Source organism: Carassius gibelio, chromosome B8 (assembly GCF_023724105.1).
Source record: "Carassius gibelio isolate Cgi1373 ecotype wild population from Czech Republic chromosome B8, carGib1.2-hapl.c, whole genome shotgun sequence".
In the NCBI taxonomy this organism is placed as follows: Eukaryota; Metazoa; Chordata; class Actinopteri; order Cypriniformes; family Cyprinidae; genus Carassius; species Carassius gibelio.
The window spans coordinates 4936670-4953865 of NC_068403.1; the positions used below are offsets into that span (position 1 = coordinate 4936670).

The 17196-nt window shown below is 36.0% G+C and overlaps 1 protein-coding gene across 1 annotated transcript in view; it reads left to right on the top strand.

The window, feature by feature from the left end:
- LOC127963023 (acid-sensing ion channel 1A) overlaps positions 1–16770 on the top strand; it is an 18875-nt gene extending 2105 nt beyond the window's left edge. The window contains exons 2-11 of the mRNA XM_052562679.1: positions 1–292; positions 2992–3187; positions 9320–9467; positions 9538–9665; positions 9756–9906; positions 12049–12105; positions 12209–12362; positions 13654–13745; positions 14012–14091; positions 15026–16770. The exon at positions 1–292 is cut by the window's left edge and continues 122 nt beyond it. Coding sequence (XP_052418639.1) covers positions 1–292; positions 2992–3187; positions 9320–9467; positions 9538–9665; positions 9756–9906; positions 12049–12105; positions 12209–12362; positions 13654–13745; positions 14012–14091; positions 15026–15148 — 1421 coding nt within the window. The 3' untranslated portion in view covers positions 15149–16770. The remainder of the gene's footprint in view (positions 293–2991; positions 3188–9319; positions 9468–9537; positions 9666–9755; positions 9907–12048; positions 12106–12208; positions 12363–13653; positions 13746–14011; positions 14092–15025) is intronic.
- Positions 16771–17196: the final 426 nt, after the last annotated feature.

A 17196-nucleotide genomic window follows, 5' to 3' on the forward strand; every position in this document is an offset into this window, starting at 1 on the left:
CCTCGACTCTTCACGGCATCTCTCATATCTTCTCCTATGAGAAGATCACGGCCAAATGCTGCCTCTGGGTTGTGTTTTTCCTCAGCTCACTGACCTTCCTCATGTACGTCTCTGTCGATCGGATTCAGTTCTACCTGGAGTACCCTCACGTCACCAAGCTGGATGAGATCACGACGCCTTTGATGGTTTTCCCAGCGGTGACGATTTGCAATCTCAACTCCATCCGCTTCAGCAGGATCACACGAAACGACCTGTACCACGCGGGCGAGCTGCTGGCGCTGCTCAACTCCAGGTCAGATCAGTCGAGGGGCTGTTGTTAAGTTTTAATAATGAGCATGAGTCACTCGCTCAGTAGATTATGCTCTCCTATTCCCTGCATGAATGCACAAGCACATTGGAGTGTAAATGATTAGTGTGCTTTTATTGAACTTGAGAAGCAGAAATGAAAATGCAGAGCTCTGGGAAGTCATGATATTGTATATATTTCTGTCACTCCTGCCTCTTCATCCTAAGTGCTTTCCTGGCAAATTGAAAGATGCAGTCTGATTACTGTTCATTTTGTATTTGTGAAAAGTGCACTCTTAAAATTAAAGCTTCCAGTACGAAGAACCCTTTTTGGTTTCACAAAGAAACTGTGAGTGGTCAAAAGGAATAGTTCACCCAAGAATTAAGGTCATTCCTCAGGCCTTCCAAGATGTAGATGAGTTTGTAGATCAGAATGGATTTGAAGACTTTAGCATCACATCACTTGCTCACCATTGGCTTCTCTGCAGTGAATTGGTGCCGTCAGAATGAACGTCCTAGCAGCTGATAAAAATATCACAATAATCTAAAAGTAACCTACAATATATTTATTTAGGACTGTTTTGGCTTTAAACAGTGCTTTATTTTTCTCTAGATTCAGATGAGATGAGTTTTTTACTAGAGGAAGCAATATAATTGATAGAGTACTCCTATTTTAGCCAGAGGCAATTGTTTAGAATGAAATAAATAAATCATTAAGACATGTTTTTATCACAAACACACAGTTTTTGCTTAAAAAGACGATGGATTACTTGTGTGGATTTTTTATCGGCTGTTTGGATTCTCATTCTGACGGCACCCATTCACTATAGAGGATCCATTGGTGAGCAAGTGATGCTGCATTTCTCTAAATCTCTTCTGATGAAAAAACAATCTCATCAAACATAGCCTGAGTAAATCTTCAACAAAGTTTCTTTTTTGGGTGAACTATTCCTTTAAGAAGATTTCAAATAGCCAAAGAACATTTTGTCCAATGGAAAGGTTTGCTGGATGCTAAAGGTTCTTTACGGAACCATAAATGCCAATAAAGAACCTCTCTTTTTAAGATACACGTGGACCGTGTATCATCAGATTATATGGGTCTTATTATGCCATATTAAAATATTTAAGTAAAATGAAATCTTTGGCATGAGAATCAGTATCCGCTTCCTTCTGGCATCAGGTAGTCGTGATTTAGTTACTGCAGTGTTGTAACACCCGCCAGCTGTGATGTGATGTGGGTTTGAATTGGACTTCAGTCATGCCTGCTTCTGCATTCCAAGTGCTTCTGCACAGTGACACACACTCTGTCTCTCTTTCTCTCAATTCTATTATGTATTTGGTTTAGTGTGACACTTTTCGACATGTTTACAGAAAATTAACCTTGACTGAAAGGTTTCTGAAAGGACAGCTGAAAGGAACATGCACAGTTTAGCTGCATGGGCACAAAATATTAAATATTAATAATATTAATTAATAATGAATATTAATAATAATATTAATATTGACATTGCACCACTATATAGGCTCAGTTGTGAGTGTAGTCAAAAGTCTGATTTGCATAATTTATTTTCTGTGAAATGGAAGATATTTTGAAAAATGCATAAAAAACATAAAAAAAGTCTGTCATTTCACAATGAATATTGAGTTATGTCAATTAGATTGAGAATTATGAGTTCAATAAATAAATAAATAAAAGCATGCAGGAATTAATATTTCATAAAAAGATAAATAATATACATTTTAAAATTAGACATTCATTTTCATTCTTTAACAAAACAAAAAAATATTGAAAAAAAAATACAAACAAACAAACAAACCTTGTTGAAAGTAACAGCTTAATCCAGCCTAAAGTAGTTTGCTTGCCTTAGTTGGTTTAAACTGGTTTAGCTGGTCTCCCATGCTTACAAGCTGACAAAACTGTTTTGAAACCATAAAACCAGAAATAATTTTGGTGAACAGCTGTCTATTTCAGCAGGGAGACTCTTCACGAATATTTTAAAATGTATTGGAAATACATTTATTTGATGTTAAGTATACTACAAATACATTTACATATGTGACCCTGGACCACAAAACCAGTCATAAGAGTTAATTTTTCAAAATTCTATTCTGGAATCTGAATAAATAAGCTGAGATACAACTATTTGAATATCTGGAATCAAATAGTTTTTTAGAATTGAAGTTCGAACCCACCCTTTGCCGAACGTTTTTTTCACGCTTTTCAAATTTCACATCGCATTGGAAAGGCATTTATTTTCAATAAAAATGAAGTAAAAAAAAAATAAGGTATCAGGTAGGGTTAGGGTAGTTGTCAGGAGCTCTCCGCCAAAACCCTTTATCAGTGAAGCATGTTTTTTTAGATTGTGCTGGTTTTAACCCTGTGAGAAAACTTTTTTTTTTAATTCAGTCAACTCTTAATAAAAAATTCATAAAAAAAATATATATATATTAAAGCAATGCATTTTGCACTAGGTTTCACAACTTAATAAAAGCTTTAATATCCATGGTACTTTTTCATTACATTAAAGGTTCTTTATAGTGGAAAAGGTGAAATGTTCTTCACACTAAGTTCATTGAAAGGTTCTTTTGGGAGCCGAAAATCTTTTTTTCCTGCTACAGCATTGCTACAATAAAATGTATTGAGAAATGTGATTTTTAAGAGTGTACTCTCATGTTCTTCTGTTTTTTTGTTGCCTGTCTCTATAGACATGAGATTCGGGACGCTCACCTGGTTGAAGAGAGCGTAATGGAGGTTCTCAAGGGCAAAGCAGACTTTCGCTCCTTCAAGCCGCGACCCTTCAACATGTGGGACTTCTATAATAGAACAGGACATGACATGAAAGACATGCTGCTCTCCTGTCAGTTCAGAGGTTCGCCGTGTGGACCCGAGGACTTCAGTGTGGTGAGGAACTCTAGGGAAACACAGTGATAGATTTCTTTGAGCTCTTTTCACTTCAAGTCCCATTCTGCAGCCCTGCTGTATTTATTTGATGTGAATCTCTCGGAGCGCTGAAGGCTTTTTCTAGGTTTCAGCCAAATGCTGGGGTGTGATATTTGACAGTCCAATCATTTACGCTGCTGGAATGAAGTTTGTGGTTCTCGAGATTTCCCAGGGTTCACATTGTGCTGTTGAGTTGTTTTATGGCTTTCATTTCAGCAACACTAACTAAATGCACAAAAAAACTGTTTTCTCTTGTGTGTCCAGCTACATGGTACAACCAGAGCTCAACTATAAGGATAGCGTGATGGCCTGAAGCTAATGTGAGGGAGGTTTGGCCAGGACTGTCAATTCAGTTCAGTTTGCGTGCAGAGCAGCTGTTGTGCGAGTAGAAGTGCATTGAAATTTTAATTTCTACACTACAGTCCAAGGGTTTGGGGTCAGTAAGATTTTTTTATGTTTTTGAATGAAGTCACCATGGCTGCATTTTTTTGTTCAAAAATACAGTAAAAATAGGAATATTATGAAATATTATTTCAATTTCAAATAACTATTTGCTATTTGACTATATTTTATAATCTCATTTATTCCTGTGATGCAAAGGAGAATTTTCAGCATCATTACACCAGTCTTCAGTTTCACATCATCCTTTAGAAATCATTCTAATATACTGATTTGCTTCTTCAGAAACATTTCTTTCTTTTATCAATAAATGAATTCAAAAGACCATGACAGTTCAAAACACAAGCCTTTCTATCACCAACTAACTGTAGCTTTCAGAGCTGTTTTTTTCTGATAGTTTGATGCATTATCAATTTATTTTTTTCTGAGCAAGTAAGTATCCATCAGGGCCTGGTTTCCTGATAACGATTGATCTTAGAGCTTTAGAGCGTTTTCTACGAGTAATTTTGCGATCGTTTGTTATTGTTTCACATGCGTTTCCCAAAAATGCACTTAACACAGTCGCAAGTCGAATTTCTAATTGCAAAATATAACTCAGAATCATGAGGAACAAAGTCAGAATTGTGAGATATAAATTCAAATTTGCAAGAAGTCTAAATACGAGATATAAACTCAGAAGTTTGAATTGACCCTTCATAAAGACCTGCCCTCTTAGTTAATGTCTGACACATTGTGCTCTCACACAGAGAAAATACTTTGCGGAGCAAAGAGGAAACTGACAACGCGCTGACAGACAAGACAGAGCAGGTTATTTTGGTGTAAAACAAAGCCTCACTTTTCAAAATGTAGTAGTAAAATTGAAGTAAAATAAACAAGAAAGAACATCAGAAGGTATTTTATTTATACAAATAAAATAGCAGATATGGTGTAATGATTGGTGAGATTGCCTATCAAATACCAAGATACATGCATGTGGTAATGATGCAATACTGTGTATAAGTGTTGCTACAGTACTTTTTGTGTCTGAGAAGTCAGTGACTCAGACCTAAATGTTTAACTGTAAGTGATGAGAGCAGATGTGAGCAGCAGCTCGTTACTGAAAACTAGAGTTCACTATGACACTATGAGGACTGTGGTGCTGAAAGGTTGCTTTGATCATGTAACCATGTTTCTCTCCAAGTTTCCATGGCGACATGTGGGACTGACTCCCCCATCCCCATCTGAAGCATATGAAGTCTTTTGTGTGTGTTTGTGTGTGTGTTGGTGATAATGCCCTACTTATCCAAATGCCAACATGAGCATATTGTACAGGGATTTTTCCATCTCTAAATATAAATGCTTGTATAACAGCATTAGTAGTTCCCTGAAGAGCAAGTCTCCCAAAACCTCTGTGTGTTTCTTATTCCCCGATGACTTGAGCTCACCTTCCAGGCGAGGCTTTTGAAGAAAGCCTACAATCATGTTTGCTCTCTAGGCTGCTTTAAAAACTCCCACAGCGGGTCCAAAATACCCTTCAGCCTTGAAAATAGGTCAGTGTTAAATATTAGATTTGGTGTGATGTGTGAGAGAGTGTCTGGGACAGTCTATTCTTTATCTCTGTCTTTACTGACTCGGTGCTTTGGAAAAAATAGCTCAGTGAAGTGCACCAGACTTTTTGTAATTGTTAATGGAATTGGAGAGATGGCTCTCCTCGGACTGTCGACTTCACGGCCAGCCGGCTCTATTTTGTGGTTTTCATCCCTGCATCGCTACAATTAAATGCTTGATGGGTTTCATTCTGGGAGGGGAATTGCTTGCTTCATTGGCCTTGATGACGGAAGTCATTTGGCTCAAATGTTGTTTATATACTTTCCAAACTGCTTTATTTGGCGCTTTCCACAAACTTGGTCATTTTTTTTCTTTCTCTAATCACTGAAGGCAGAAATCTTTACATAAGTAGCTAGTTAAAAAAAAAAAAAAACTTGAAAATATCTGATGATATTCTTGGTCTGTCATCAGAGGTCTTTTTTTCTGTTCTGTTTCCGTAATTTCTGTATCTCAGTTTCCACAAAAATACAAAGCAGCACAACTGATTTCAACATTAATAATAATAAGAAATGATTCTTGAGCAGCAAGTCAGCATATTAGAATGATTTCTGAAGTATCATGTGACACTGAAGACTGGAGTAATGATGCCGGAAATTCAGCTTTGAACCACAGGAATAAATTACATTTGAAAATAAATTCAAATATAAAACTGTTATTTTAAAATGCTATAATATTTCACAACTTTACTTTATTTTGGGTCAAATAAATGCAACCTTGGTAAGTATAAGAGAAACCATAAAATGCAAGCCTGACATGTTATAAAATGTAGAGCTGCGTGAGAAAAAGAACAGATCACAGTCACACACATCAGTATTTTCTTCTTTAATAACCAAAGTCAATGTTTCAGATCTTCAGCCACAGATGAATAAATTATTGTGCACTGAATAATCTCACATGGTAATGGGACAGTGATTAAAGTGTCTTTGCATGCCGTCTGTGCTCCCACTCAACGTAAATGATGTTTACAGCTAATCATGACAGACTCCAGAGTGTTGCCGTAGGAGAGAGCGGATGACAGTGGGGGGGGGGGGTTACTTAAAGAATAAAGTCCAATCAAACACTAGGTGACTAATCTATGCATCTTTAACACAATTACCCATTAAATGCTTTTAAGATGTACATTAAAAAGCTGGTAGTGACTAAATAATAAACTGGCTAACTAAAGTTTTTAGTTAGCATGTTATGCTGATGCAATAATTAATGCAGACTTTCCAGAATGCATGCTGCTTGCTTGTGCGAAGCCAGTCATTGTCACGATAATAAGATATTGTTATCCAGTTGCTAGGGTGTTCTAAGTGTTGCTATGCAAATGTTGGGGTGTTCTGGTGGTCCTAGGTTGTTTTTTATTCTTAAAAAAATGCAGTGCAACTTCTTTTCAGTATATCAGCGAGTGGACATGATCATCCAGATCTTTCTGTTTTTCACCATCTGTCCTTCTCTTTACTGTTTTACTGGTGTAATTATTTCTCCTCAGCTCCTGCGGCGCACAGGTCTTTCATACACCAGGGATTTAAATCACACATAGCCATGATTCAGGCAATCAGACAGACTGAAAGGGGAAAAAATGATACTGGGCATGTGCCTTTAGACAACAAATCTCATCCCGCCCTGTTTTTTTTCTATGTGAACATGTGCTAAGTGGATTTGTTTGAACTGTGATGATGCATCTCGCTGTCTTGTGCCATGAATGCTGTATTTTTAGGATGTTGTGTCTTTAGCTGTAGAGCTAAAAACTGATTTCAGGACCGCTCCAGAGAATGTGTATTGCTCAGAGATTTTGCATTGTCTGAGATGGGTCCTTTCTTTCTTAGTAAAATAAAAATAGATACTAAGTCCATTTTTGACATGTTGTAGGAACATACAGCTATAAAATCATTGTGGGTAGAGGCTCAAATTTCATCTTGAAAGAAACTGATGAGAAATATTTGAGATCATAACAAGATCTCTTAAGATTGTTTGCTTAAATTAGTATTTTGGCAAATCTGGGTACAGTTTGAGACATTTTTGAGACTTGGGTCTTTTTTATTAGGAGAAAAATCGTAGAAACCTGATTCTTATAAAAGTCAGATTTCTTTAATGCTTTTGAATGTCTCTTTTGCTCACTAAGGGTGCATTTACTTGTTTAAAAGTTACAGTAGAAACAGTAGTATTCTGAAATAAATGAACTGCTTTCTATTTGAATGTATTTCTATGATGCAAAACTGAATTTTCAGCAGTCTTCAATGTCACATGATCCATGATGCCAATCTGCTGCTCAAGAAACATATATTATTATTATCACTGCTGAAAACAACTATTTTTGGGATTCTTAAATGTAACAGAAATTTCAGAACATTGTTTATTTGAAAGAGAACTATTTTGTAATGTCATGAATATCTTTAGTGTCACTTTTGATCAAATTAATGTAATCCTTGTTGAATTAAAAAAAAAAAGAAATCTAATGTTACAGAACCCAAAGTTTTGAAAGTTTTGAACTTCGGTTTGTCTTTGTTGGGAGAGCTGCTTTCTCTCAGAGTTAGTCAATACAAGATGCATAACTAACACAATCTATCTTTCTCTGTTAATGTCAATTCAAGCGGTTCTACAGGGTCACTGAGTCTCGCTGGACGTCACACAGGGATGTTTCGTGGCAGGGTTTGTGTAGTGCACACAGGAGCACTAATGGATGCTGGTGTGGACAGCAGGGGAGGTCACTTTGACGCAGGTCTGACAGCTCACAGGAAACAGAGCAGAGATTCAAAGCCTCTCGGGATCTCCTGCTAGGTTTCCAACACTGATGGAGTCTTACTCAAAGGGAAATGTCTTGAAACACATTAACGAATCAAAGAGAACACAGCAAGAGGGCCGAGTCTGGTGTGTGTTCGTGCAAGCGTTTCTGTGTTTTTCACACTCGGGTCTCTGTTTCCATAGGAACCGGCTCCCTTTAATAACTCTCAGCTGGTCTACAATTAACTTTTCATTTTTTTTATTCCTCTCATTGTTTATGTCTCATGTCAGTTTCCGAGAATGGGGTGTTTTACTAGCAGTGTACAGAATTGTTACAACTCCTGTAATATGTCTTTATTTGGTTCAGATCGTTTGAGTGTCACTGCATTTCTTTTCTGACCGCAGGGGAAAACCAAACATGAAAACAATAAAAAGCATCTGTCATGTTAAGATACTGGTGCTTATTATTTGGCCTGTGAAGCTGGAAGATTAAATATTGTGGAAATCTTAATACATTTTACTGTTTCAGGTAATATAATGTGTAATATAATATGATCAGAGTCTGGAAGCAAAAGCAGTCGAAAATCTTGAATATAATTTTTTTTTTTTCATGATCCCCACAGTCCAAAAGTTATTATTTTGCATCTTTGTCGAGTTATCTTGTCCAAATCAGCTACACAATATACATTATTGCCAAGGACACATTAAATTGATTTAAAGTGAGAGTAAAGACATTTGTAATGTTACAAAAGATTTTATATATTTTAATTAAATGCTGAAATATGAAGCAGCACAACTGTTTTATTTCAACATTGATAATAATAAGAAATGTTTATTGACAAATAAATCATTTCTGAAAGATCATGTGACACTGCATGGAGCAATGGCGGCTGAAAATTCAGCCTTGCATCACAGAAGTACATTTCATTTTTAAATATATTCAATTAGAAAATGGCTATTTAAAATGTTAAATATATTTCAGAATATTAAAATGACAATTTACTGTTTTGTTTTGTTTTTTGGTCGAATAAATGCAGCCTTGGTGAGCAAAAGAGACTTACCAACCCCAAACATTTGAATAATAGTGCAAACTTCAATATAAAAATACCAGTTGTATTTTATAAAATGCATTTTTATTTGTAAGTTTTGGTTACTGTATTATATGAACCATCTGGTGAGGTAGATTATTTATTCATTTATTTATTTAAACCTAAATAGTGAAAAAGCATCTCAGGCAAGCATCTCTCACATTATCCTCAAACTGTGTAAAATGAAAGGTTTTCTGTGTAAGAAATGCCACTGAAAATGCCACTGTTTCCACGCCTTGGCCCAGTATGTAGAAATAAGAGACAAAACATTAATATAAAAGGTATGCATTAGTTTCCTTCTGTGTGTTTTCAGGTATTCACGCGTTACGGGAAGTGTTACACCTTTAACTCGGGTAACACCGGCGCGCCGCTGGTCAGTGTGAAGGGAGGGATGGGAAACGGCCTGGAGATCATGCTGGACATTCAGCAGGACGAATATTTACCTGTGTGGGGAGAGACAGGTGAGACGGCACAAATAGATGCACACTACTCCTATATTCATCCTCTCACTCTCTCTTTTTCCCCTCACAGACGACTCGTCGTTTGAGGCGGGAATCAAAGTTCAGATTCACAGTCAGGACGAGCCTCCGTTTATAGATCAGCTGGGCTTCGGAGTCGCACCTGGATTCCAGACATTCGTTTCTTGCCAAGAGCAGCGAGTGGGTGTCAAATTAATATGCACTTTAAATGGATAGTTTTTTTTTTTTTTTTTTTTTGTTTTTTTACACTAGTAAAAACATTTTTTACAGCTGGTGTATCTTCCTGCTCCTTGGGGCAGTTGCAAGTCGACCCCGCCGAGCTCGGATTACTTCAAGGCGTACAGCATCAGCGCCTGTCGAACAGACTGCGAGACGCGCTACCTGGTGGAAAACTGCAACTGCCGTATGGTGCATATGCCTGGTGAGTCACTGCACCGATTCCAGCAGCACTTCACTCTAATGCTGCAGTCACTGTAATTATACAGTTCAGAAGAGTCATTTATTGTTTGTGCTGTGAAATAAAATCTCAAATTGCTTCTCATGATGGCTTTATCCACTGTCTGTCAGTTCTATTAACCAAACGTAAAAAACATATTTGGTAATTGAAATATACAGCTGAAATAAAATATAAATATTAGATGAAAAATTTAAACTGAAAATTAGAAATGTTTTCTTAGCAGCTAACTGAAATAAGTTGAAGTACTAAAATTAAAAAAATTAAACTGAGTAAAAAGCTGTATACCACAAGCTATAAATATAGAAAAAGTTAATAAAAATGTCTAAAGCATCCATAAAATGCATTGCTGTTCTGTTGTTGTAATCTCAAAATTCCTAAATGCATCTACTTTCAGAAGGCCAAATAAAGTGCTTTTGCTTTCTCCTAGATACACACAGCATCTCCCTGACATGACTGCTTCAACACTAACTGTGTTACTGTAACAGCTTCTTTCTCTGTGTGAATATTTGGGCGGCATTACACAAATTTTTCCACATAGTGACGTAGACATGTGGGGGCGTGTTTGAATGAGTCAGTTTAGGGGGCGTCGCAGAATCTTAACTTCGATAAATATATCTCTTTGGATTTGAGACTTTAGTCTTTGCAACTTTACAAATCTTCTTCATGCACCAAGAGCTTGTAACACTCCAAAGAGAAAAGAAAATTGAAAATTGAAGAAAATTGAAATCGCATCATTTGACCCCCAAGACATGTGCACTTGTTAATTTTCAGCATTTATATAATGAGACTGTAACCACACATCCTCCATTTTATGCAAAGTCTTTAATGATAGCACGCTTATAGTGACTTGATAGTGCTTAATAATCCCATTTGTAACATACTAGCAGGTATTTTGATGTGTACTTGTATAAGTGCTTCAAGTGTCTGCCTCTAAAAAGCAACAGAGTTCCCAGCTGCTTTGAGGTCAAGTTAATCAAGCCTTTGAAACCAAATTAAACCTGCTCCTGTTAAACCGCCGCTGGCGCTGAAATGCAATTTAGTTGATTACAAAAAGCTAAATTAACATATATTAGTGTGGGATTTTAACTTGAGGCAGTTTATATCTGCAGTGAGGACTCAATGAATATTCGTTATGATGTGCAAGAACACAGTTAAAAAAAATGAAAGATAATTGGAGAGCTTGAGGTTTTTCATATTTAATATGAATTGAGAATGAATTGTGTGTTAATAATGTTTTGATCATATGCTTTTACTAAATGTTACAAAGTGTTACAAATCTTATGATTTTACTAAATTAAGCCAAACTTATTTATTAGATTTTAAATGTGCATTTATGAACTAGTGTTAAGTATATATTGTATGGTATTATAGTATTTTTTCATATTTTGAGTTTATTTTTATATTTTCATTTTAATTTTTAGTTTACATTTTAGTCATTTTGTTATGTGCCTTTGACAGTTTTTGGTAAAACTTTTCAATAAGGTCTGATTTTTTTTCATTAGTTAATGCATTAACTAACATTAACTAATAATGAGCAATGTATTTTACAGTATTTATTGTCGTTATTATTTTATTAAAGTTCACAGTGCATTAGCTAATAATGACAAATACAACTTTTTGATTTTAGCAACACATTAGTAAGTGTTAGGATTGACTTTAAATTAATTTAAAAAAAATGCTTTAGAATTGTTTTTCATTTGTAGTTCATGTTAACTAGTGAAACCTTACTGTAAAGTGTTACCATTTTATATATAAATAAAATGATATTTATATTATATATTTTCAATTTAGCTTTATTTTTAGTTCAGGTTTAGTTTTTGTAATTTTAATACTTCAGACCATTTTTATTTTGTGTAGTTTGTTTTATACACATTTTTCTTATCCATATAATGGAAGTGAAATTCTGGTGTGCTGGCAAGCTCCAAAAAGTATATAAAAACATAATAAAAGTGCACAGAGAAGGCATGAACTATACTCCATGTCTTCTGAAGCCTCACAGCAGCTTTGTATTGGAAACATCAATTAAGTCCAAACAGGAGGGAGAAAATGGTGACAGCATTGATTTTTATCCCAATAATGATACTTGGACATTTACTGCCCCTGCAGGTGATGCGCAGTACTGCACTCCTGTGCTATATAAAGAATGTGCGCATCCAGCACTAGGTAAGTTAACTTTTATCACGAATCAGTGCCATAGACAAAGTTTATCTTTCAGATGAACCACGCTTTGAATGTTTGCTGTGCTATAATTTATCTCATTACACAGATTTTCTGGTGGAGAGAGACAGCGACTACTGTTCATGTGAGACTCCATGCAACGTCACACGCTACAATAAAGAGCTGTCTTTCGTCAAAATCCCCAGCAAAGCATCGGTCAAATACCTTGCAAAGAAGTACAGCAAATCTGAGAAATACATAACGTGAGTGTTACATAAGCAGTGATGCTTTGTTACCTCGGCCACATACAGTAGTACCTGTTTTCCATCACAGTTACTGTGCTTCCAACATTTTTTGAAAGGTGTTGTTTGTAATTTATTGACTTTACTAAAGCACAAAAATGCCATGTTCACACTTATTTAGTAAACAAAAGTAGTTCACGTTCATGTTTCTTCAAAAAACAATGCTACAGACAGTTATGCTCCTTTGAAATGGCACGTCCTGATTTTGCCAAGTCCGATGTGTTCCTAGGTCAACATATTTTGTTGACCCTGGAACAACATTTTACTCCAAAAATATATTCTTAACCATATCCCTACACCTAAACCTAACCTTAACCATGAGTAATCCCTAAAATCAGAGGAAATGATAGATGAATGACACTGATGTACAAGCACCAAACACTGATTTTAAGCATAAACTTCACAAAATCTATAAACTGGTTCTTCAAATCTGATTGGTTAATCACGATGTTGTCCCAGGAACATGTCTCACTTGGTAAAATCAGGTTAGGCTTTGAAATGTGTGTTCTGTGTTGGAATGTCTGTTTTGTTTTGGTCTGTGTGGTTCTACCCACTGCCAATTTAACCAATAGTTTTTCAACACCCCGGCTTGCTAGTCGGTGAAAAAAAAGTAACATATTGCAGTCATGGAACTGTTCACTTTCAGCATTCACCATTTCCCGTAGACAGACGTAAGTGCCGTTATGTACTGAAGCTTTGTAAACAAAACGAACGGTTCAAAAACGTAAATATATGAAAGTGCAGAGAGCAATGTTATGCATTTGCGGCCTTCTCATGCGCCGTTGTTACTAAGCAATGGGGTAAACAGCTGCTGGCTTGATGACGCAAACGAACCATGGTTCGGACCCAAATTAAAAAATATGAATGCAGTCTAGCAGGGGAAGGGGGAGGGGGAGCAATTGAACTCTGGTTCAGACCTGGCCATCGTACCAAGTGTGAAAGCACCCTAAGGCTTGTCACCATCCATTGTCAGTTGTGCTGGTTGTTGTTGCATGCCCTTAATCTGGTACACACATGAGTATTGAGTCTGAGGAGAATGGGCAGGAGAAACAAAGCTCTTCAGTATTCTGAATTTAGACTGCATACTGCACCCTTAATTGATTAACTGTGTAGAGACCAGTGACTACAGTGTGCTGTGCATGTTCAAAAAAAAAGACAAAAGTGTTGGATAATGTCACTTTAACATTTTAATGTATTATGTTCCATACTGGACTTTCAAAATAATGCTAAAGCGTGATGTGTGTGCTTTCAGGGAGAATGTTCTAGTGCTGGACGTGTTCTTTGAGGCTCTGAACTATGAAACCATTGAGCAAAGGAAAGCCTATGAGGTGGCTGGTCTGTTAGGTAAGGAAAACTATATGGCCTACAGTATGTTATACATTAAATATTGTTGTAATTTAAATTGTAATTTATTCCGGTGATGCAAAGCTAAAATTTCAGTGTCATTAATCTCCAGTCTTAAGTGTCACATGATCCATCAGAAATCCTTCTAATATTGCTTATTTGGAAATTGATGAAAAAATGTCTTTACTGTTACTGTTAGGTTTCTTCAAGATATGTGAATGTCTGCACATCCTTCCAGCTCAATGTGTGTGTGTGTGTGTTGGTAGGTGATATCGGAGGACAGATGGGGCTGTTCATTGGAGCCAGTATTCTTACGATTTTGGAACTTTTTGACTACCTTTATGAGGTAAGATATATAATGTATCTGAACGGCTGTTTTGTCATAAACATTTCTGCTGGGATTTGTGTGGTGACATTTTTATAGTTATTTTATAGAATATTTTAAATTCTGTTACCCTCATGACATTCATGACAACCCAAATGATTTTATTTTGATCTGTTGAACAGAGATTTTTCTGCAGGAAGTCGCTATCCACCAGAAATCTCTTGCTCTATTATCCATTGCAATATGTGAGGCTTAAATACACTACCATTCAAATATTTGGGGTCAATAAGTTGAGTTGATTCTATTTATCAAAGAATCCTGAAAAAAAATGGTTGTTTACAATAATAGAAGGCAGCACAGCTGTTTTCGACACTGATAAATAATAAAAAATAATAAAATAATAAAAAATGTAATAAAAAATCCTGAAGATTTAAAAGAGTAAATATTTTATTTCATACAAAGTATGGTTCAAATCTATTAACATATTTACTGACATATATCACTCAAGACTTACTGATAGAAAAATTATAAAAAATTATATTACTGTAAACATGAAATGTGTTTTAATGTCACTATTGAAGAGGATTGTATGATCTTTGAATAATATTAGTCTTTAAATAGAAGACATTTAAAGTTTACCTGAAGTATAATTACAATAGTTTCACTGAGCACAGTCAAATATACTTCGGTGTGTCTTTAGTTGGACTTCAGCACGGCTTCTGCACAATTAAATTTCATTAAGCACAAAATCAGTGCTTCCAATTTAGCAGACTTTAATTATACCAAAAGTTTAACTGCAGGGTATTTTTATTACTATACCTAGCATGAAATAGATGTTTTTCAAATACATTTTAGTGTGTTTATCTTTCACTAGGGAGAACTTTCATTTTGGAGTGAACTAACCCTTCAAAGACAACAACTCAACATTTTTTTGTCTTTCTTTTTGTCGTTGAAGGTAATGAAATACAGGCTGTGCCGCTGCTCCGACAAGAAACATCACAATAACAACAACAACACTGATCACGGCACAGTACTCGGCCTGGATGATGTCAAATGTCACGTCAGTAAATTCCATTGACATTCCTGCAGAAGAATATTCCAGCTGTTTTCCTGCCAGTCGTAGTCAGAGGATGGCATCACAACACCAGCACGGTTGTGTTTTCTACGGATTGTTCTGGCATCTTGTGGTTGTACTCTCTCTCTCTCGCTCTCTATTATGCCTGTGTGATTTTCTAGGATTTTTCCAAAAATGTTTTGTGGTTTAATGAACAAGCTGCTTTTGATCATGTCTCTGTAGGGCAGGAATGTCAAAAACTTTTAATATTAATTAAATTGTTCGATCTGTGTGTGCCTGGCCTTTTGCGACAGAATTGCGTCCGCTAGCTTGAGGGATTACTGTATGTGTCATATTTGATTAATTCTGTGCATCTTTTAATAGCTTTTATATGGCTGTAAATGCATCGTGACAGGCGATTCATTGCTCAAGGGAACACCATTACATGAGGGAACACCAGTCTAGAAGGAATACTTCACCCAAAAATAAACATTTGTGTGAAATTCACTCACCCTCAGGCCAGCCACGGTGTAGATGAGTTTGTTTCTTCATCAGGAGAGATTTGGAAATATTTAGCATCACATCATCTGCTCACCAATGTTTCCTCTGCAGTGAATGGGTGCCGTCAGAATGAGAGTCTAAACAGCTAAAACCATCACAATAATCCATCACTTAATGTCTTGTGAAGTGAAAAGCTGTGTGTTTTTATGAAACTAATCCATCATGAAGATTGATTTTTATCAGCTGTTTTGACGGCACCCATTCACTCCAGAGGATCCATTGGTGAGCAAGTGATGTAATGCTACATTTCTTCAAATCAGATCACATGAAAATCTAGCTCATCTACATGTTGAATGGCTTGAGGGTGACTACATTTCCAGCTGATTTGCATTTTTGGGTGAACTGTTTCTTGAAGGCTTGTGGGTGCTACATGATGTGAGCATGATAACACCGGCCAATGTCAGATCAGAGAGAGACTAACCATAGATATTCCCAGGGGTGCATGTGAGCTCTCTAAGGCTTCTGTCTGCAGTGTCATGTCTGTTCTGGGAGCTGGGATGCGTGTGCATGTCTGTATATGTGTCTGTTAACCTTGTGTGCCATTGGTGTGTGTGTGTGTGTGTGTGTGTGTGCATGGATGTGATTGTCTGTTTGTGTGTCTTTGTGCATGTATATATTACATGTGATCATTTCTGGAATGGATGAGGAAAAGTTGGAGCAACTGGGTGACCCATATTTTTAAACAGGAAATTAAGTATTTTTAAGTATAAGTCTGTGATGCATTAGAAAGATGTGTCAAATGCCAGCAGATAGTACGCAGTGATTTGTTGTGGACTATGGTAGTTTATGAATATTTTTTCATGTCAGATTTACATTTTAGACATAATGTTTATCTCATATATAGCAGATTTTGGTCTGGTTTCCTTTCAGAAAACCATACATTCAATTTTCAGTATTACCTACAAAATCAGTATTTGTTAAATATCAACAGTATTAATATGTAAATCAAACTTTTTCAACCGATACAATTCTGTATGATTTCGATGTTTATCATGTGGCTGTAATAAAATATGATTTTTCTTTATTTTTAAATGAATAATCATGCATAAAATGATGTCTTGCTTACCTGCCTGCCTACCTGGAATTATTCTGTATGCGTGCCTGTAACTTAAGATGTCATTTTGGGCCAATTTGTTGCCTTGGCAAATGAAATAAATTTAAGTATTAAAATAACTGAAACAAATTAAAATGTCAACAACATTTCTAAAACTTGTACTCAAATTTAAATTAAAAATAAAACATGTAATAAAGAATTAATATTTTGAATTATGTAAAACAATGTAAAACACAAAGGTTTGAACTCTCCAAAAAATCCATAAGCTCTTTTTGAATTGTGGAATTCCTGTCCTCGTGGTTTCTCCCATGGAACTTTGACCTTTGGCCCCAGAGATCTGTTCTGGTATTCCTTTTATTTCTTAACAGGGGATTCTATTGTTCAAAGGGCATGTTGCCATCTTAAGCCACTCAGTGCCTTTGTTAAATTCCTATTTTGATTAATCAGTTGATGTTTT